This window comes from Balaenoptera acutorostrata, chromosome 7 (assembly GCF_949987535.1).
Source record: "Balaenoptera acutorostrata chromosome 7, mBalAcu1.1, whole genome shotgun sequence".
Lineage (NCBI taxonomy): Eukaryota > Metazoa > Chordata > Mammalia > Artiodactyla > Balaenopteridae > Balaenoptera > Balaenoptera acutorostrata.
The window spans coordinates 41,816,187-41,839,052 of record NC_080070.1 but is presented as its reverse complement, the minus strand read 5'-3'; the positions used below and the strand labels follow the sequence as shown (position 1 = coordinate 41,839,052).

Here is a 22,866-nt window from a genome sequence, read left to right as displayed (position 1 = left end):
TCTCAAAGTGATGACGGAGGTGTGGCCCAGCCCCACAGGGCTCATGGGCTCTGCCTCTGTCTTCTAATCAGCACCTCGTCTTCTCCAGCTGGGGCACCACAAGCCCCTCGTGGCTTCCTGTAGCAAAAAGACAATCTACCCGCCCTTTTAGAAGGGTACATTTCTCAGCAGAAACAGTTGCTAAGAAAATAGAAAGAATGAGTCAATAATTATAAGATCTAGGTAGATGAGATTTATTATACCATTCTTTCTGCTTTTGTATGTGCTTGAAATGTTACCTACTTAGAAGTTCATGAATGGATTAATTGAAAATAGTAGAAGTGAAGAGAGACAACAACAGAAACCTGGAAAGGACAAGTGTCCCGAGCAGAAGAATTAAGACTCAACAGCCCCTCACAGATGTAGAGAACAGACCTGTGGTTGCCAAGGGGGAAGATGGCTGGGGGAGGGGTGGGTTGGGAGTTTGGGGTTAGCAGATGCAAACTAGTACACATAGAATGGATAAACCACAAGGTCCTACTGTAGAGCACAGGGAACTATATTATATTCAATATCCTGTGATAAATCAAAATGGAAAAGAATATAAAACAATTTATATATATGTATAACTGAATCACTTTAATACACAGCAGAAACTAACACAACGTTGTAAATCAACTATACCCCAATAAAAAATTTTTTTAAAAAGACCAAATAGTCCCAAATCCTAGGACTGATAATCGGTTGCTACTGTGGAATCAAAAATATTTTACCAGGACAGTCACACACCAGTACAACAAAGCGATACTCTAACATGCTGGGGTCTCAGCCAAAGAGTTACTCCCAATAACAGTAATAAAGGCTCCAAATTGTGTCAGACTGCAACATCCAGCTCATAGACGCAATCGCCTGAGAAGTTTCTATGGAACGGTCCACAACTCCCCTGCACTTGACCTAGTGCCTGAAAACAATATGCCCCGTTTTCATGCAGGTGTTCTTATCCTTCAGGGCAGACCTTCTTCCTTCCCGGAGTGCCATCATCTAAGAAGTCAACTCTTCATAAAAATGTCAAGTTCCCGAGGCATTTGGTGTTGGGTAAGTTTTCCTCGTGGTTTCAGGACATAAGTAAACCACTGGAGGGGACATACCATTCATGAGGATGGGAGGGTTATGGCCAGCTTGGTGGGCTGTGGTGGAGAGCTCCCTGAACTACGAGTGAGAAGCCGGGCTACTTCCAGCCCTGTCACTGGTTAGCTCTGGTGCCTTGGAGAAATTCTCTTAATCTCTGGGCCTCATTTTCCTCATCGGTACACTGAGGAACTGTGACGAGATCACGTTTAGGGTTCCCCCAACCCACAGAGTCATAGATTGTTCCTCAGGTGGGCAGGAACCCTTGTCACGAAGTTTGCCTAGAGAAAGTTTGCTCCATAGATGTTAATGCCCTATGTGAGCCCCAGTCAAAATATTATTATACATCAAACTGCTGGGACATTTTTAATGCAATATTTTTCCAGGTGGAACCGGAACAGGTAGAGATATGTATTCTTTTTACCTTCTTTAATTTCTAAATAACGTGGATGTGAAACTTTTATTAGAAAAAATAATGTGAGAATAAGTTTTATTATTAAGATACTGGGGTTGTGTAAGAAAAACTTACTTTTTTGGCATCAAGTTATTTGCCAAAGATTACTCGGCACATAATTTCACTTGGTCTATATTCAGACAAGTCTTTACAGTTATCCATGAAGCTATGCCCCTTCAAAATCAAAGACAGAATCCTCACTCACTGATTCAACAAATACTCCTGGAAGCTTACTCTGAGCCAGGCACTGTTCTATATATTTAGGATTCTGCAACAAACAAGAGGCAAGCTTCTTGTTCTCCTGGAGTTTACGTCCTCGAGGTGGGAGGCAGACAATAAAACAAATTAACAGTAAGAAATTAAATATTGATGAGTTCATAGCAAAACCTAAAAGAGGAATGAGATAGTGACGGGTGGCTTTTTAAGATGGAGTGGTTTTCAGGGACAAGCGGCCTAAGAAAGCAACATTGATGCAGAGATCTGATTGACAAGGAGTCAGGCACATCGGGCAAGGGCCGAGGAAGATATTCTGGGCAGCAGGAATGGTTAGTACAAAGGAGGAACAGGAGGAACAAGCCTGGCATGTCTGGAGGGACAGATGCAGTGTATCTGGGGTTGGAGAGCAAAGGAGAAAGTGGAAGGAGATGAGGACAGGCAAGCAGACTGGGCCAGGCGGCTAAGGAGTTCATGAGCAGCAGAGCTGGAGGAATCCTGGGTGGTGATGAGCATCCCTGACTGAAAGAATGCATTTAAGTATCTAGACAGATGTGTGGTACCTTTGGAGCTCTCAAAATAGCATTATATTCAAACCCTGGAAGCCACCAAAATGTTTAACAATAGGACAATGGTTAAATAACTCATGATATAGTCATAGGATGAAATATCATATGGAATTAAAAATGAAACTTTCAGAGAATATACGATAGCATGGGCACATCTTCATGATGGAATATTAGGAGAAAGGGTAGGATGCAAATATATTTTATTGTTTGAGGGGCAGAGGTATATGTGTATGGGTGTGGGCGTGTATCCAGTGGAACGTAAAGGAGAAGAAGAAATATGTCAGATTTGCTCACCACTTTATTTCCGGTACCTAGAACAGAGCCTGGCATTTACCAGGAGTTCAAAAAATTTCCACTAAATGCATGAAGAAATAAATGAATATATATGCACACATATTTGCATAAACACAACCCAAGGAAACAAATCAAGATATGACCCATTGTTATTTATGAATTGTAATATTCTACATAATTTTTTGTAGCAAGCTTCACTTTTCAAATATTCTGTGAGTCTGCAATATTTTTATGTTTGGGGGAAAATCTACATTATTAAAAAATAAAATAACCTTAGTTCTGATTTTTCAAGCAGTTAGCCCAACTGAAAAGAGTCTAGCAGCTATATGGGTGATTGTATCAGATAGTAAGTTTTATTTTCTGGCATTGTCCTAAGGATAGAAAACAAGTTTCGCCTTGAGCCCCTCAAACAGCTCAGTGTGACTGCCTAATGTCCTGGGCTGAGAAAGTTCTGGGCCCAGGCTCAGAGGGAAACAGCCTCCGAGTGATCACAGGTGGACACAGAACGGATATGTATGGTAGAAGTGTGCCAGGTATTTACCATCTCTATTCTTTAAGGTCCTACTTAAAATTATTCCCAAGAAACTTCCAGAATGGTTCTGGGTCCGTGATACCAATTAAGAAGTAATCTAAAATGTCCTTAGGATCACAGGTTTCACAGATGTTTTCAAATGTACACTCAATATTGCCCAGCAATCAGACTACGCTTCCCTGCGTCCCTCCAAAATGACTCCTTCACACCTTTTCTTCTCTCCTTAAACTCCCCCATCCCCTGCTTCCCTCACACCAGTGATCTTGCCTCACATTTTATTGAGGAAATCAAAGCAATCAGCCAGGAGTTCCTGCACCTTCTTACTTCAAAAAGCACAGCCAGAGTTCCTTCATCTTCCTATTTCCAAGGACACGGCCCAGGGTCTCTACTCTCACGCTTTGCTTCTTCCTGATTCTATGCACCTGGCCCCTGTTTCCTATCCAAGGTCAATCTTTCCCTGCAGCTCAAGAGCCCATACCCTCTCACCTTCTCAGGTATTCTGCTTCTATTTTGTCCCCCTTTCACCCGTACATCAGTTTCTCTCCCTGCAGTGGATCATTTCCAGCTGCAAACATCTCTAATAGGTCGGTCCTGTCTTAAAAACCAAACAGAAATGTACAAACCTTTGTACATTGAGCCAATCAATTCACTTCCAGCCGGGCCCTCATTTCACTGCTTCCACTCTCTGCAAAAGTTCTGGAATAAAGAGTGGGTCTAAAGCTGCAACTCACCTCACCTCATACTCTCTCCTCTCCTCACCTCCACGAGGCTTCCGCCCTCACCCCTACCTACGCGGACAGCGGCTCCATCACGCTACCAACACGTCTGTGCAGCACACCCGCCTCGCTCATCTGATCTTCCTACTGTCTCAGCAGCCCTCAGCACACCCAAGTGTTCCTTTCCTTCTCCTTGAGGCACTTTCTTCTGTTGGCTTCTTGGCCAGCTCCTCCTCCAAACCTGGGAGTGTGCCCAGGGCCCTGCCTTCCCTGTGGCGGACAACCTCACCCAGCCCACGGCCTTCCACGCCACGTACCTGTGACGGCTGGCACACCTGTATTCTCCAGGCTGCCCGACACACATTCCTAACTGCCTGGTTGACATGTTGTGCTCACGGGCACGTAACAGGCATCTCGAACTCTTCATTTTCCCCTTCCCAAACTTTCCAGTAAACAGCACTACTGTTTATTGTGCCCAAGTACCAGGCCATCCTCACAGCCTCTCTCAAGGGGCACCACATCCAAAGTATCAGGAGGTGCTAGGGCTTGCCCTCTAACACTCCTTCAGACCCTCCATGTCCTTACAACGCAGGCAGCCCGCACCATCTTCATCTCCTGCCGGGACTGCTGCCCTGAACTCCTAAGCTGTCCCCCTGCCACCTACAATCTGTTCTTGGGCAGCAGCCAGAGTGATCTTGTCACTCCTGTGCCTAAAAGCCTCCACTGGCTTCTCTCTAAGTTAGGCTCATAGGGCAATGGAGAGAAATAGAACTTAAGACAGCTTACAGTTCTTTTCAAGTTTCTCAGCTCAGTGGAGAGAAATTGGTTCCAAAAATTTTAATGGCCTCCCTGTTAAGAATCTCTGATAACCTGAATCCACAGAGTGACTGAGATAACACTGTTTTTCTTTTTGCCAGGGTAACTGGCCCCCAAAATCAGTGTGACAAGCCCTCTGACCCAGATGCCTCTAATATCATTTCCCCAAATGAGAGACAGCAGAAAGGCAGGGTTATGCTTAGAGCTGACAAAGCAACAGTAGATACTTGATGAGCAGTTTTATTTAACATGTCCACACGGGCCAAATGAGGGATAAAAGGCAAGAAGAGTTCAGGTCATATATAAAATGGCTCTTAAAAATCTAATAGTTTGGAATACTGGAATGGTTTTAGCATGGAATGTTATGATTCACCTCTTGTATACTGTAGTGACATTATGATATGTATGTGTGTATTTATTTAATTAAAAATAATACCAGCACATGGTATAGAAAATATGTAAGCACTACCAGAAGTTATAAAATGATAAATAAAGTTAGCCTAATGTTAACAGTTTCTTGTGTTATCCCTTGAGAATCATTTTTATCCTTCTATCAACATACATACACCTCCTTTCCCTGTGCATAACGCTGTCACTCCACACACAATGTTCTGCAACCTGCTTTTGCACTTAATAATAAAATTTTTAGATGCCTCTGAGGCGGCACATGACATTCTTTTTTACAGCTACACAGTATTCTATCACATGGTTATTACCTAATGCATTTAACTAGTCCCAACTGACAGACAGTTAACAGGTTTCAGTTTTTGATTACTGAAAGCAATGACGCATACAGCCCTGTATGGGTGTGTACGGTGTGTGTGTGTGTGTGTGTGTGTGTGTGTGTGTGTGTGTCCTTCAGTGCTTTTGTGAGTCTATCTATTGGATAAATTCCCAGCAGTAAAATTGTTAGGACAAAGACATGTATTTTAAGCTTGGGTGGATACAGCTAAATTGCTCTCCAAAGAGGCTGTACCAATTTATACTCTTGACACCACAGCGTCTTTGCCTCACACCTTGATTACCTAGGAGTGTAGATTTTCATCTCTTTTGAGAGAAAGATTGAGTTTTTTCTTTCATATGTATCTATATCTATAGAGATCTATACAGCTATAGCTAAATAGCCATATATAGATCTATATAGATCCATCTATCTATATATATCTATAGATAGACTATATGTATAGATTTATAGATCAAGAGAGAGAAAGAAATCATTTTTGTTTATAGCTTTTGGCCATCTGTTTTGGGGGCAGTTAATTTATTCATAAGAGATCCTGCAAATTGAGGAATTAGCCCTCTATTTATCATGCATGTTGCCAATTGTTTTCCTTAATTTGCTGTTTTTGACTTTGTTTCTGGAATTCTTTCCAAACATGAAGGTTTTGTGGGGTTGTTTTTATTTTTTGGTAGTCAAATTTATCAATCTTTTTCTTTATGACTTCTGGGTTTTGTGTCCTACTTAGAGTGGCTTTCCACACTCCAAGACTACAAATATATTTACTGTGAAAACTTTTTAAAACAAAAATTTCAGGAAAGTGAAAACAATGGTCTGGGAATGCAAGCTTCTTCTAATAGGAACAATAGCCAAAATTTATGTAAAATGTGCTTTATGCAACGTGTGACCTCAGGTTAGATTACCACAGGTATTATTATCATGGCAGGTACAAGGGAACACTACTTAGCTGCACAATCTGAAGGTCTCCAAACCCTGAAATGCTCAGAAATTCACACACATTTGCACACATTCCCTGAGTATGTTCATGGCTAGATTTTCATGATACTGGAGAGATGGATAAGGATAGGACACCTAAAAAAGATACATGTTTAAGATGGTCACTAGAGAGATTGTCTAAAGATGTGCAATGCAGAGGAAGACGATCAGCCAAGTGTTGGACTTTTAAAAGAATAAAAATACAGGGTTTTTTTTCGATCTTCTCTTATTAATGCCCTATTTTGTTAGGAACAATCCAGAAAGGATAGTTCTATATAGAGGGGGACTGAAAATAAATCCATCAACAAAAATACCCTCACTGATAGAGTGGTGGTGAGACTCAGCACAGCTGCACATTGCCTAAAACAAGAGTGTGTGTATCCATGTGTGTACGAGTGTGGGCATGTGTGCGTCTTTTCTGGCTACCGGGAGAGTTCAGCTGAGGTAGATGAAAGGACTTGTAAAAGCTAGCACAACGCTGCTTGCCAGTTTCTTTATGGTACTCTAATACCTCCTAGCAAATTTAATAGAGACAGCTATTTTTTTAAAATCTATTTTTATTGTGTATGTAAAAAGTGAAAGAGTTAGCATATGCTGACCCATATTTTTCAGTCAAACACAAAATAATTTTTTTAAAAATCTACCAGCAACAAGTGAAGTTTACAGATCCAAACTATCTTGATTACAGAGTAATTCCCAATTCTATACCCTGTGGCTACAGTCAAACCATAAATGCTTACTTAAAGTGCACGTGCCTGGACCCTATTCCTAGATATCATTATTCAGCTTCTCTTTAAAGGCTCAGACATCAGCATTTTAAAAATTCTACCAATCATTCAGGTTTGGGGACCACTGTCCTCTGGAAAATGTAAACCAATCTCTTGTAGTGAATTCCATCGTATAATATTGCCTTGTGCACTGGCTTTCACATCTCTCCATTCACCGTGCTGGGTATATGAAGAGCACAAGCTCCATTGTCCCCAGTGATGCCAAGTCATGCCATGGTGTTAGTACGTTGACTTTCCAGATGCTGACAAACTCCACCCTGCCAAACACCTAACGTTCTTTCAAGGAGTAGCTTAGCGCTGCAGAAATTTTGTTCATGAACCCATGGCAAATAAAAAAGAGAACTGACTTCATTTAGTGAAGGCCTAGATTTTTTTTAAAAAAGCAGTGCCTTTCTAATTCTGAGATGAAACAAAAGGCAAGGTGTACTCTTTCTGCCCATCAAGCAGATGAATAATTTCAGCAGGATAAATAGGAACTACGAAACCCAAATGAAAACCATGGTCTCTAAAGGTCAAATTAACATGAATTCATGATGACTAAAGTAAGAAGATGAATGCTAAGGCAGACAAAAATGTCTCAGCTCATCACGTAGCCACTGAAAAATGAGTATGAATGATAATTCCCATTAAGTGGAAAAGAAGGTACCAAAAGACAGTTCAGCCAACGCCAGCAGCATATTCTTATGGAGTCCATCACTGTGTTTAGGCTCAAAATGTTACTGGGTAAAATGTTCAGGAGTCTGTAAGCCTCTCTAATGTAATTTTCAACAAGAAGAGTTTGTGGTGGTTACAGTACCCACAATTTAATTTTAGCCAGATGCTTTTCCCAATTTTTAAATTTATTTTTAGCCTACCACATGGCTTCAGTGGAAACTGAAAATGAGAGCTAGACACAGTTTTCATCACATATGCAGAGTGAAAATAGTAACACTTGGTGTATTTTGTGCAGATTATTTTTTAGGAAAGCAATAAAATGCACTGTGAAAAATACGCAGTTGAAATATGCTAATGTTACTATCCAAAGTATCTATAAGCCAGCAAGAAAGATCAAGATAAGCAACATAGTTGGCTAGAGTAATCTAAATATACTGTAGCATTTTGTTTAGCAGCTTTTATCTGGAAGACTTTAAAGTGTTTTGGTTTTTTTTTCTAGAATCAGCTGTCAGTGAAAGCGTAAGTGGCAAACATTTCTTAAACTATATTTTTATGAATTGTCATAATAACTGACCAAAACTAGAAAATGCTTAAACACTCTCTTTCACACACAGACACACCCTCTGACTTCAAAGGGAAGTAATGTGCTGTCTCTAGTTTTGTTTCCTTTGTTTGTTGTCGCAATTTGTTCAGATGGCCTTAGGTGGAGCTGTGGACAGGCAGGTAAAACCCATCAGTACAGCTGAGTTATCCCATCTGTAATATGAGAATTGCTGAGATGACCCCAAAACTCAAACTTTAAGGTCAATATACTTGCACATAACCTGGAACAAAAACTGCCCTTTCTGTAATGGGAAATAGAAGGAGGGGCATTCTTGCCAGTCCAGAATATGAGGACCGTCCAAAGATCTTTTGTTTCACACAAAAGTCACCGTGAAAAATTAACATCCCATAATCCCTTTAACAAACTGCAGATCAAAGACTTTACTAGAAAGCTACAAACAAAGATCAACTTACTGGAGATGTGGTTAATCGAAGGATAGTGCCATTTTTTATTTCATTGCGATTCTGGAAAAGAAAAAAAAAATCTTTGTAAATCTTCAAGTGGAAGCTTGGGAAAGAAGAGAATAAAGGTAAATATAATCTAGCAGAGACTCTATATAATAAGCATTCATATGATTCAGTTTATTCTCACTTGAGTAATTTTGAGTTATTTCACAAAGAACTTTAAACTGGGTCCCAGATGTATTAACTTTAATTTTTTTCCCTTCAATTCTTTTTGTTTAATTTAATTTTTATTTTATTTTGGAGTATAGTTGATTTACAATGTTGTGTTAGTTTCGGGTGCACAGCAAAGTGATTCAGTTATACGTATACATATATCCATTCTTTTTCAGATTCTTTTCCCATATAGGTTATTACAGAATAGTGAGTAGAGTTCCCTGTGCTATACAGTAGGTCCTTGTTGATTATCTATTTTATATATAGTAGTGTGTATATGTTAATCTCATATTGTTAACTCATCCCTCCCCCGCACCCCCGACCTTTCCCCTGTGGGAACCATAAGTTTGTTTTCAAAGTCCATGAGTCTGTTTCTGTTCTGTTTCTTTATACCAAGTCATGGACAGCATTCAGTACAGAGGAAGTGAATATAAACCCAGAAAACAGGAATACGGGGCCCAAGGATAGCAATCAAAAAAAGCAATTTAAAAAGGTTATTAAGGGAATATGACCCAGCAATACCATGCCTACATATACACCCAAGAGAACCGAAACTGTATGTCCACATAAAAACTTGTACATGAATGTTCATAGAAATGTTATTCATAATAGCCAAAAGCGTAAACAACCTGAATGTCCATCAGCAGATGACTAGATAAACAGAATGTGGTAAATCCATATAATGGAATATTATTAGGCCATAAAAAGAAATGAAGTATTGATACACACTACCACATGGATGAATCTTGAAAACATCAAGTGAAAGAATCTAGAGGCAAAGGCCACATATTTTATGATTCCATTTATCAGAAGAGGCAAATCCATAGAAACAGGAAGCAGATTAATGGTTTCCAAGGGCTGGGGGAGGAGGATTTGGGAGTGAGTGCTAACGGGTGCAGGGGTTTTTGGGGGGTGATTAAATGTTCTAAAATTGATTATGGTGATGATTTCAGAAATCTGTGAACATAGTAAAATCCAATGAATCGAACACTTTATAAGGTGAGTTTTTTGGTACGTGAATTATATCTCAATAAAGCTCTTCTTTTTTAAATGAAAGGTTAGAAAGGAACCTGGTTTCTTAACATTTGCTGGTCCCTACTGCATTTTGCCTTGAAGTTAAGAACAAACAGCATAAATGAGCAGATCCCAAATCGGTCCATCTCCACTTGGCAAGTGTATTTGTGGTGAGTGTCTTGAAACTTTGACTTAGCATCTTCGGCATTGAAGGGAGAATTTCACTGGTAGTTTTCTCTTCTGCCACCAGAGTACGCACCATGCTCAGCTTTCAGGAGTTGGCCTTCTGGGAGTCACACCACCGCATCCCTCACCCTGGAGCACTGAGGCCAGGAGGTTAATAAAGTGCCTTGTGGGCCCTTCTCCTGTACCATTTCAGACAAGTCCCAAGCTAGAATTTGCTCAGGATGCAGCAGGCACACTGAACTGGTGGGAAATTTCTCAGGATGAGATGCCAAAAACACACAGAACACTCACTCTCTCCCTCAGCCAATTCTGACTACTTATTGGAAAATGAATTTTGTAAAAGAATTATCTGAAAGCGAACAGGCTTCAGGCCAATACTCTCTCCCAAAGAAAACCTAATCTGAACGTTTTATACTGAGTTCAGGCCTGAAAACTCCATACTGCCAGATCCAAACCTTCCTCGGGCAATTTCAGCGCAATCTAGAGCATCCCCAGCCAGACACCCTGGGCCACCTCTTGAGAGAGAGCAAGGTCCTCGTTACACCAAGTGTGCAGGCAAGGGCTGAAGAGCCACCTGGCAGCCAGGCTCAGGTATGAGATGGTGAAATGAATTTCAGTCTTTTAAAAAAAAAACTCCTTTCAACTCTAAAGTTCTATGCCTCTATGAGAACTGGAGAGGAAGACCACAAATAGTAATTATAGAATTAAGGAAGCCGAACACATAGCATACCTCTTTCCTGTCAGGTTCTAAATGAAAGAGAGTCAGAAGATGAAAGACTAAAATACCTCCTTTATTAGTGATTATAGAACACAAGACTGAGAGTGAGAACCAGCAGACAGATAACTAAACCCTCAGATGAACATACCCGTTGAGGTAAGACCAAAGGCAAGTTCCTTCCCAAGAGGAAAAGGGGGCCCAGTTTATTCTTCCCAAATAACGAATCAAGTAGGGAAAGAGGGTATGAAGAAACCAGGAGGGTTTAGCAATAATCTCTCCTCATGAAAATTAGGAGTGACGATGAGGCATTCCTAATAAAAGCAATAAACTAACATTTATTGAAAGGCACTGGGGTGAGGGTTTTTGGTTTTTGTGGGAATGCTTATTTAACCATCATAATAACTTGATGCTCATTTTAAAGATAAGAAACCAAAGCTACCAAGAGGATCAATTATTTGCCCAACATCATGGAGGGGGAAGGGCGGACTCACACTCATCAGGGTGGGGAGCATATCTGACACCAGATGCTGTGCCCTCTCTGGAAAAGGTAAGAAGATCTAGATCTTGCATTTATCTTCGAGGGGGGAGCTCATCCCCTGGTCAACATATATGAGAGCAAAGAAGTAAGAATGGTATTAACAAATGCTCTGCAGATTCCCAGGTGTTCCCTGGGATGCCCTGGGCACGGGGCACCGGGTGGGAGTATGGCCGGGGTGACCTCAAGCAGTTGACTTCCAGGGCCCCATGTTGGCTCCTGCAACGTTGACTCCTGACTTTCTGGGACCCAAGTAGGAGTTCTTTGAAGAAAGGGTCTTGAGGACTGTTTAAAACAAAAGCAGTGTTAAAACCACTGACCGGCAGGGCTGGGTTCAAACGACCTCCGTCTCGCACCAGCTGTGTGTGCTCAGTGCGAGCTACTTAACCACTCTGATCTAAGTTTTCTCTTCCCTAATATGGGAAGAACAAGTCATTGCTTAGAGAATGTAGTAAGAACCAGAGGTGACAGATGATCTGTGCCTGGCCTAGAACTGGTTCAAAAATGAGAGCTATCGGGACTATTACACCGAGAGCAGCATGCCTCCCTACCCAGTTGGCAGTCCATTTGCCCTCTGTCTCTTCCTTTTCCCTAAAAAGATGTTTCTTAATCAGCATTCTGTATTTTGGAATAAAAAAGATAAGTAGAAGAGCCACTATTATATGCATTAAAAACGTTCAGGTCCCGCCAGAAAGGTAGATCAAACTGAAAGAAATAGGCAATGGTAGACATCTGCTTCAGAGACTATTCTATCAGGAAAATCACCTGGATTCCACCTCATCTGCCACAGACTGATGACACCCTCTGCTCTCCAAGGCTGCCTGACTTGTGATGTAGACAAAGGAAAAGGCTTGGACTTACTCTTAATTTCAAAAGTTCCATCCAGACACTGCAGCATCACTTAAGAGCTGGATTTCCAGATAGGACCGTCTCAATTGGATCCACATTTCACTTCCTACCCGGGGAATCTGCTACAAGTGACACAGCTGCCCTTTGTGTCAGCTTGTTCAGGTGTAAAATACGGAGAGCACCTGTCTCCTAAGGCTGTTCTGAGGATTAACTGAAATAAGCCATTTAAAGTGCTTAGAACAGAGAATGGCAAACACCTTGCAAACACTCACGAAAAAAAGTTAGCTGTTTATCATTAGTGCAAAAATAACATCTAAAAAGCACAGTGCTGCGTATGCTTATTTGTTTTTAGCTAGTCTCTATATGTAATCCAATCAGTAAAAATAATAGTGCCATCTGTGTTATCCTGAGTCTAAGACTTTAGGAAGTCAGCAGCACATATCCAGCAGAATAACAGTTAGCAACTGTACGCCTCTTCTACCAGCAGACCAGCATGGCTGAGGAGGGGGTCTGGCACACAGCGTGCTCCGCATCAAAGGCTGGGGAGCTGCCACTCACTCTTTTATCATAGTCTCAGGCCTCTAGGTCTGTTTCAGAGAGGCCTTCTTTGATGCAGTCCTCCAAGCATTCAATAAGGGCTGTGTGTGGGGGGGGGGGGGGGTGTGGGAGGGGTGTTTAGGTGTGTGTGTGTGTGTGTGTGTGGTTGTGTGATTGTACTTCCTATCCTGTCCATTAGCTGCCTCCCTCTACCCGCTGACCATCACCTCTCGTTGAACCCTGACCAATACACCTCTACCTGCCGAGACGCTGCCACAGCTTGGCCTGGCACTGTTCTCCCTTAGTGAGGTGACTAATACACTGGCCAGCCTTGCCTCATCAACAGGTTATGCCACTGACCTTTGGGAAGCAGCTTTCAACAGAGTCAAGGTCACCTCTCTCGAGCCAGACAAGGAACACCACTAAATGACATATAAAAGCACATGGGGAAGGAACAAAAAAAAAAGTGAACTCCCTCCCTTCAAATGGAGAGGGGGATTCTGCAATAATGAAGAATGTATCCATCAACTCACAGAGCCAAGAAGCTGTCCCATGCCCCTCTCTAGGAAATCAGTCTTTAATCTCCGATTCTCATGGGATCTTCATACCATTGGCTTTAGAATCACCATGAGTATTAAAATGCAGATTTCTGGAACTCCCCAGCTCTCCAAGCCCACACTCAGGGACCTGGGACTCTATATTTTCACTATGCCCCCCAAGTAATTCTGATGTACAATAAAGTTTAGAATCATCCCAGTCTAATTCATAAGACTATGCATAACATTTAGAGTAAGTATTCTGAATTTCGAGGTAATAAAGTGAGGCAAACAAGACTAATGCCAGCTCCTCAAAACTGAGGAGGAGAAAGCAGCAGAAAGAACATTTCTGCGGGGTAATGTCCTAACGGCACACAATGCACGGGGAGAATGACAAGGGGCCCAGTGAAAGCCCGCTAAAGCCCCGCTGTCCCATTTACTCCTACCCAGCAGTGGCAGACTGTACTAGCCCCTGACATTCACAGGCGTCTCGATAGGATGTCTTTGTGTTTCTTCACAGAACCAGCTCAGTGACTCGGCCTCTGTGTGGACTGGATAATAAGATCCTGCAGAAAAATGTCACTGTTGTCATATTTTTCCCTCTGAAATTTATCTCAGTATGCCAACTTTCTATGTAGCCAGACAAATTAGGAATCATTCCCTGGTCAGAAATTCCAAATTCTACCCCTCTTCCTGCTATTGAGCAAGGAAAGCAGGTCGGAAGGGGAGGGGGAGGGGGCACTTACACCCCCACAAGTCCAGGAAGCTCCAGGATCTTTTCTTTGGCTCCTTCTTCTCCTCCTTGCTCTGTCTTTGTCTATCACTGTCTCTCTCTCCTGATGTGATGAGGCCCTTACTTTGGACGTATTACTAGGAAATAAGGCTGTTCTTCGCATCCATTACTCAATCATCACAAAGACTGATTTTGCATGTAGACCTGATCCTTTCCATCCTTTATGTGTCCATTTGCATGATCTTCAGATCTTTGGGCTGAAGGAAATAAGTGAGGACCGCATATGACATGCCGGTTGCTAGGTTACAGAGCAATGCCTCTAGACGGAGGACTACAGGTCTACCATTTGAGGAGGAGAATAGAAATACCCTAAAATAAATCTGAACCCGCAAAAGCCAGGAAAAAAAGGCTGAGAGGTGAGGTGGGGAAAAAGGATAAGGAAGAAAGGGTGGCAAACTATTCTAAATGTACGTTTTCCATAACTAATATTTCAGCCTCCCCCTGGGGGTCCTTACCACCAGGGACCACGTTCCTCCCCCCACTCCTCAGCCCCATATGGCTTTAGCAGCTCAACACCACACGTGGATTTGAAGGATCTTGATTTGATTTCTGTTCCACTCTTTCTTCAAGCCTCTAGCTAGGTTCTCTTCTCAGTTATTGTGTTTCTCTAATCATTTTACGTTTCACAGCACCCACGTACCATTTACACAATTCCCCAAACCAAGAGAAGACAGACAAGACAGGTGTTAAGTAAGATTCTGTTAACTACTAGTTTGTGCTGTGTAAACACAGACCGGAACGCTTTGCTCTCTTTCTACCTGTAATAAGACCTGGGTGGAAGGAGTGGAGCGAAGCGGGTAGACAGCCTGCAGGAGCCCAGGTAGTATATGGGGTGTGGTGAGCCCAAGGGGAGGAACAGCAGGAGAATGCCTGTCCCCCTTGGCATTTTAATCAACTGCTTGTAGGAGACAGAGAAAAAGAACAGTGTTTTTCTGGAGAAGAACATGCTTATCTTAAAGCAACAGGCACTATTAGATGTTCACTGATGCTTGAAAAGAGGCACCCTTTTAGAAAGTCAGGGAAGATGCTTGTTTCCTCAGCCACTTTCATATGGCAGGAGTGAGCACACACCTGCCTCTACCTGGTGTCCAGGCCCCAGGACCAAAGGCTCAGGGTAGAACCCAATCCATGTCTGTGTCCCTCTAACATCCTAGGATGAGAATTGACTGAGTCCAATCTGTTAAAAAGTAATAGGACTTCCCTGGCAGTCCAGTGGTTAAGACTCCACGCTTCCACTGCCGGGGGCATGGGTTCAATCCCTGGTTGGGGAACTAAGATCCCACATGCCACGTGGTATGGCGCAAAAAAAAAAAGAAATAAGTAATGGCAGGTCACTATTTAGATGGAATCCACCTTGAAGTCAGAGTAGCCAGTCCCTTGAGCACAGAAGGTGAGGGGGATCATTTTGGCAATACAGATGGTGGGATAAGCACCAGCAAAGACATAGTATGAGTGTCAAACGATGAGGACGTGTATTCACGGACTCTCTTTCACTACAGGTGCTGTGCTGGGAGAACAACAAGGTGGTGAGGACAACTGACCAGCAGGGGTCCGGGAGCCTGGAAAGCGCAGTGAACTGGAAGGAAGGAAGCTCCAGGTTGAGCCTGGACCAACTGACTTCCCATGTGACCTTGGGCAAGTCCATTGGCTTTAGTTTCCTCATCAAAAGAATGGAAGCAAGGGGCCCAGCATCCAAGGTCAATTCTCTTCGCTTCTCTTTTATTCTCAATACAATAAACAAAGAGGAAACATTTAAGGCTTTTGAGCATTATGACCAAGGGGATGTTTCAGAGAAATAAATCTGTCAGCAGCAGTGAATTAGAATGGAAAGGGAGTAAGTGAAGGAGATTGGGCAAGGTGGTGGAGGGTTCCAACAACACACAGCTGCCTCCATCACTGCAGAGCTTGGCACTTACTAAGTTAGACCCCAGGCTCCAACCATAGGACTCCTGGCTCGGAGCACCTCCAGTCTCCAAGTTAACAAACCAATAGATAAACCCAAGAACCGAAAAGCTGGTAAGTAATAAGTTCTATGACAAAAATATGTGCCTTTCCTCCCACACATAACTTGAAGGACAGTAAACAGAGACACATTTTTCATGGGTTGTTTTGTAATGTTTAATAAAAGCCTTAAAAATCAAAATCAAATTTTATGAATTTTTCCTTTGGAAACATCAGAGAGGCAGACATTTTACAAAAGATGTCCACTGAAACATTGTTTATAACAGAGAAATACAACTAAAAGCAAGCCCAAGTGTTTCAGTTGTTCATTTATTGTCTCTCAACCCTAAATCCAACATTCTTGGCCTCACTTTGTATATTGGAGCTGGACCCTGCAAGCATTTCCCGTTTGCCATCGTAGGAGAATGTTAAGCTTCACCAAAAGAGAACACTGGAATGATCCTGCCTGGTCATAGAAAGGCAGTTCTCTTTTGAGCCACCATTTTTGTAGTAGTAGTAGTAGTAGTAGTAGTAGTAGTAGTAAATGTAGAAGTCCACAGGTCTGATCCACCCTCAGGCCCTACTCCTACCAGAAGTCACTTCCAAGCAGCTCTGCTTACTCAGCCTTCCAGCCAGACACACTCCCGTAGTTCAGCACAGGCCTGCATCCTTCATCACTGTGGTGATGCCTCTGTGGTAGCCATGCTGTCTTTGAAGAGCCCTGGGGAAGGGGGCCGTGCCCCCTGGGGGGTCTTTAGTTCTTAAATTGTCCTCTCCTCCTCAGACTAGAGGCCACAGCTACTTTGCTACAGCCGCTCCTTCTGGGGACCCACCAGAGTCCTTTTCTACCCCTTTGCTCGCAGTTAACAGATTCCACTAGTTACTGATGTTTAAATTAAATTTCCCCAGTTCAAATAATGATATTTGAACTGTATCCTGACTGAACCCTGACTGATATGCCAAATCTTCCAAATGTCACTTAATATGAAGGAAAATTTAAATAAAAATGGTAAAGCAGGCCAATGATACATAATATAGCCATTAAAGTGTTGGTATGAAAGAGTGTTTAATAATATGAGAACACGTCACACTGTATTGTGCAGTATGTGAAAGGAAAATAAAAAATGGAGTACGTATTGCGAAGAGAGCTCTCTAAAATGAAGCTGGGGGCCTTTAAGGAAGTGTGACCTATGCACATGTCAGACTGGATGGAATCTGACCTTTTGACCTGATGAAGGGATCCAGACACCTGCCAGAAATTCAAGATACTTATCGGACCCTTATCCTAAAATAACTTGTGATGGTCTATCGACTTTTTGGACCCCTATCCTAAAACAACTTGTGGTTCCTTAAGGACAAATATTTTCTGATTAACGTCAGTCAACCAGTTCTCACCAGGCAACTTTTAACAACCTGGTGGCTTTTTGTCTTTAGGAGCCCCTGACTCTTTCTCTTCCAGAACACTCTTTCAGGGTTACCCCAACCTATGTCTTCTGAATTGCAATTCTTAAGACCCCAAATAAACTCTTTTCTTATTTGCAGCCTCCTGTATTATTTTTTTAGTTAGCAAGTGAAAAATATAGGTTGCAAAACAGTATTGCAGTATGAGTTCAAATTGATGGAATATAATATGTGTGTATATACTGATAAAATGCTGGTGCCCAGGTAGATAATCAGGTGAACAATGTTCTTCACTTGCAACATGAAAAAAGAAAAGAAATTAAGAAAAATGCCTGATATTGTATTTGCCCAACCCAGCTAACGAACACTGGTTATGTTTCTAGGGGAGAAAGCAACCTCCCTGGTTTTGGACAGAAGGACTTGCACAAGCTGGGGTGAACCACGTCGACCAGGCCTTGCCCTACAGTCCCATTTTTCTATTCATTTGAGATAGAGACTTGATTGCCAGGCCCTCCTGCTATCAATTTTAACCTACCCCCCAATCAAATGACATGTGCAAATGTTTAAACCTGGGTTGCGATGGGCAAATTAGAGCCTGTGGTCTTAGAAATCCACAAAGTGCTGGAGAAGAGAGCTGCACTTACAGGAAAGAAGCTCATGCTTGCAGAAAAGAAAGATTTTAAAGGGCCATTCCAGTGGCACTGGCAGGGATTACTAAGGTTGCTGCTACAGCTGGGAAAATACCAACTCCATGGTCTATTCTAGGCAAAGCCGATGCAAACAACAGACTAAGGAGTGAGAACGAGACACAAACCTTTAGAGCGGAGGAGAGCTATGGAGCAAAGTGGGATGGAAACACAAGAGAAGGAAGAGTGACCGAGCTTGCCGGCTGCTTGCCGGCTGGCTTCAAAGAGACAGTGTGGCGTCACCTGTCATCCTGAACATCACCTGCTGTGATGTGAGCCTCCCCAGCACTGGCATCAGACGGGCCTGATTCAAACCCTGGCATCATCACGGACAGCTCTGTCACCCGGGCATTTGGCACAGAGCCTGGCATATAGCAGGTGCTCAGTGAACATTCGGTAAATTAATACACGGCCTTGACAACACCTCCGAGCCTCCCTCACTGCTGCATGAAGACTGTCACACCTAGACCATATGGTGCTGTCATGGGCATTAAATTAGACGGTCCTAACAAAGACCCTGCCTGGCACACGGGAAGGACTCAAAGCATCATCCATAAAGAAGAGGCAGCTTAGGTACCGGGTACTGAAAACATGAAAAATCTGCCAGATCAAGAAGGGGGAAGGCAGAGGAAATACAGGTCAAGCCATTTTGTCTCCCTGCCTGGAACACTGCAGGGCAGGGATTCTTTTTCCTTTCTTTTTGCCCCCTGGTCATGGATGTTTTGGCCATCTGGTGAAGCCTATGGGTCACGTCTATAAATAACGTTTTCAAATGCATAAAATAAAACACATGAGCTTGCAAAGAAACCAACAGTTACCCAATTTTTTAAACTGTACCATAGTAATATATATGCTGCTTTATCAGTACAGGTATCAGCAAACTTTTTCCAGAAAAAGTCAGATACTAAGTAGTTTAGGCATTGCAGGGAAAGAAATTTTCTGTTGCAACTATGATACGTAAGTGAATGGGCATGGCTGTATTCCAATAAACTTTATTTACAAAACCAGGTGGCAGCCTGGATTTGGTCCACAGGCTATAGTTCACTGGCGCCTTTATTAATGCATGAAATAACAAGATACATTATAAGCGCTAATAACTACCGTAATTTCTAATTAGTGTAATGATCATAAATGACATTTTGAGATCACTGCAATAACAGTAATAAGTGGAAATATCTATGATTTCTACCGGTAACATCAATACAGACACTGTTTATACTATCATGGCTGGTTGTCTACATTCATCATTGAAATAAAGCTAAATTTTTATTTTCATACAGTTATAACTTTCTTCCTATACAAGTTCATGGAGCCTGGGTTAAAACAGTGGCTTTCCACTGTACTTAGAAGAAAATCCCTATTCCTACAATGGTTTAAAAAACTCTCCATGTGGCCCTGGCCAACCTCTAACAATCATATCTGGTACTCCCCCACTCCCCAGCTCACTATCCTGTTCGTTCCGTTTTGTTCCTTATCACACCAAGCCCTTCGTGCTTCAAGGCTTCTGTACTGGTTGTGCCTTTTCCTGCAATGCTATGATCTGCCTCCTTGTGACTCTCAAGTCTTGGCACAAATGTCACCTCTTTAGAAGGACACTCCCTGATGCTTTACAGCAATCTTGGCCACAGATGGACATCTGGGGCCTTGCAGAGAGATGCAGATTGCCCCAGAGCTGGCACAATCCCAACGTGAAGACCCAGAACCCAGACATTAACCTTGGGTAACACAAACCCTGACAGCAGAATTACAACCTTAGAGCAGGAGTATAAGTTCGTTTCTTGGGGTGCACGTAATTGGAGGAAGAAGCCCCCAATTCTGGAAACCATGCCCACTCTCCTGTAGCCTTATTTCATCCATATCTGGTTATTTGGAAATTCAAACCAAATCAAGTCGTATTTCTGACCCATTCTTGAACCTAAATTACAAGGCTAGCCTGGCAGACTAAGCTCAACAGCAATGCCTGCCTACCACACTCTGCCCCCAAATCTTTATCATGTTAGCCCATTTATTTCCTGCAGAGTACTTACTCCAATCTGAAAATACTTTGTTCATTTTTTTAAAATCTCCTGTCTGTCTCCACCCACACCCATAAGAACATATACACGAGAGGAGTGGGCATCTTCAGGTTTTGTTCATCACCAGTGTCAAGAACAGTGCCTGGTATGTAAAACATGCTCAATACATACTTTTTGAATGAATGGAATGGATATTTTAATCGTAATAGGACCTGAAGCAATAGCCAGAATATATCTGTAAACTAAAACTAACTGGCCACTTATGTCTTCAAAGACAGAAATACTGTCCCTTTCTTCCTCCCACAATTCAGATAAATCTCAGACCATCTTTCCTTTCCTTCCCTATTCTACAATCTTCAGTCAACCAGCGGCTATTTATTTCTTGCCTACTAGGAGGCACGTGTATCATTAAGCATTTTTTAAAAAGGGATAACTGAGATATAATTGCTCATGTTCCACTATCAATCCTTGTGTCCTCAATAATGTCCTGAATGGAAGTGAACCATATTCCACCACATTGTTCACCTAAGCCACAGCATCAGGCTGCTCTAGCACAGAAGCAGAGTTACAAACAGCCCCAGACATCTACTACTGAGCTCTGACGCTCACAAAACCATCCAGAACCACTCCCAGAAACTCACCTGTTTCAGCCCTAAGAGGAAGGGCCCAGTGATGAGAAGAGGCCAGATAGAGGCCTTAGAAAAGCAGGATTGGCCTCAGTGTTGGAAGTGAAAGTACCCAACAGGACACACTAGAGAACAAGTGGGCTTTAGCTTGAATCCCACTAGAGGTTCCTCCCTTCTATCCTATCTCTTCTTCCTTCTTGCACTAGGAGAAGAATTAGAGTTTAAGTAGACTTCTCCAGAGAAGTCAGTATGGATGATAAACGAAAGAGGAGGGAATTAAACAGGCAAAACTTTGAAAGTATTACCATAAAAATTCTAGAAGAAAACATAGGCGGTAAGCCTCTTGACATGGGTCTTGGACTTTTTAGATTTGACACTAAAAGCAAAGGCAACAGAAGTAAAAAAATAAACAAGTGGGACTACATCAAATTAAAAAGCTTCTGCACAGCAAAGGAAACCATCAACAAAATGAAAAAGCAACATACTGAATGGCAAAAAATCATTTACAAATGATTTACAAATCATGTATCTGAGAAGGGGTTAATACCCAAAATATATGAAGAACTCTTACAAGTCAATAGCAAAAAAACAATCTGATGAAAAAAAAATGGGCAGAGGAACTGAGTAGACATTTTCTTCCAAAGGAAAATGGCCAAGAGGTACATGAAAAGATGTTCAACATGCCTAATCATGAGGCAAATGCAAATTAAAACCACAATGACATATTGCCTCACACCTGTTTTCATTGGCTATCATCAAAAAGATAAAATAATAACAAGTGTTTGCAAAGATGTGGAGAAAAGGAACCCTTGTGCACTGCTGGTGGGAATGTAAATTGGTGCAGCCACTATGGAAAATAGTATGAAGGGGCCTCAAAAAATTAAAAATAGAACTACCATATGATCCCACAATCCCACTTCTGGGTATTTATCCAAAGAAAATGAAACCACTGACTTGAAAAGATATATGCACCTCCATGTTTACTGCATCATTATTCATAATAGCCCAGATATGGAAACAACCTAAGTGCCCACTGATGAATGAATGGATAAAGAAAATGTGGTATACATATATACAATGAAATATCATTCAGCCATGAGAAAAAGGAAATCCTGTCATTAGCTACAATATGGATGGACCCTAAGGATATTATGCTAAGTGAAATAAGTCAGACAAAGATAAATATTGTATATCTCACTCATCATATGTGGAATCTTCACACACACAAAAAAAGCAAACAAAACTCTAGTTCATAGATACAGAGAACAGATTAGATTGGTGGTTGCCAGAGGCGGGGAGTATGGGGTGGGCAAAATGGGTGAACGGATTCAAAGGTACAAATTTCCAGTTATAAAGTAAATAAGTGATGGGAATGTCATGTACAGCACGGTGACTACAGTTAATAATACTGTATTGCATATTTGAAAGTTGCTAAGAAAAAAATTGTTAACTACATATGGTAAGTAAGGGGTGTTAACCAGACTTATTGTGGTGATCATTTCACAATATACATAATGTTGAATCATTATGCTGTACACCTGAAATTAACATAATGTGTCAATTATACCTCAATTTTAAAAAACTTTAAATGTATTAAAAAGCTAATCTACATCTTAGCTTTTCTTCTTGTTTTTCCCTGGAGCATCCACCCTGCACTTGGACATCCAGGCCTTGCCTCTAGAAGCTGTCTGTCTTGTCGGGAGAACTAACCCTAAATTCCTCTAAGCACAAGTGAAGTAGTGAGCAAGAAAAAGAACACACTAAGTCAATTAGGACAGGTGTTTTCCTTAAGAGTTGATCCAAAGATAACAACCAGAGAAACATTTCTTTTATAGACTTATTCTCTGCCATAAACGTGTCTATCCAGATGAATTAACTAACTGGTATGAAGGGACTTCTACTTGGTGAAATAAATGCCTTTTTCACATAAAGACTCTGTAATGAGATTTTG

The 22,866-nt window shown here is 41.8% G+C and overlaps 1 protein-coding gene across 6 annotated transcripts in view; it reads right to left on the bottom strand.

Moving 5' to 3' along the window:
• Nucleotides 1–22,866, bottom strand: part of ELMO1 (engulfment and cell motility 1) — a 556,794-nt gene that overhangs the window by 388,419 nt on the left and 145,509 nt on the right. For all 6 annotated transcript variants that reach the window (XM_007195081.3, XM_007195082.3, XM_057549627.1 and 3 more), the window contains one exon: nucleotides 8,875–8,925. In XM_007195081.3, the coding sequence (XP_007195143.1) occupies nucleotides 8,875–8,925 (51 nt within the window). The remainder of the gene's footprint in view (nucleotides 1–8,874; nucleotides 8,926–22,866) is intronic.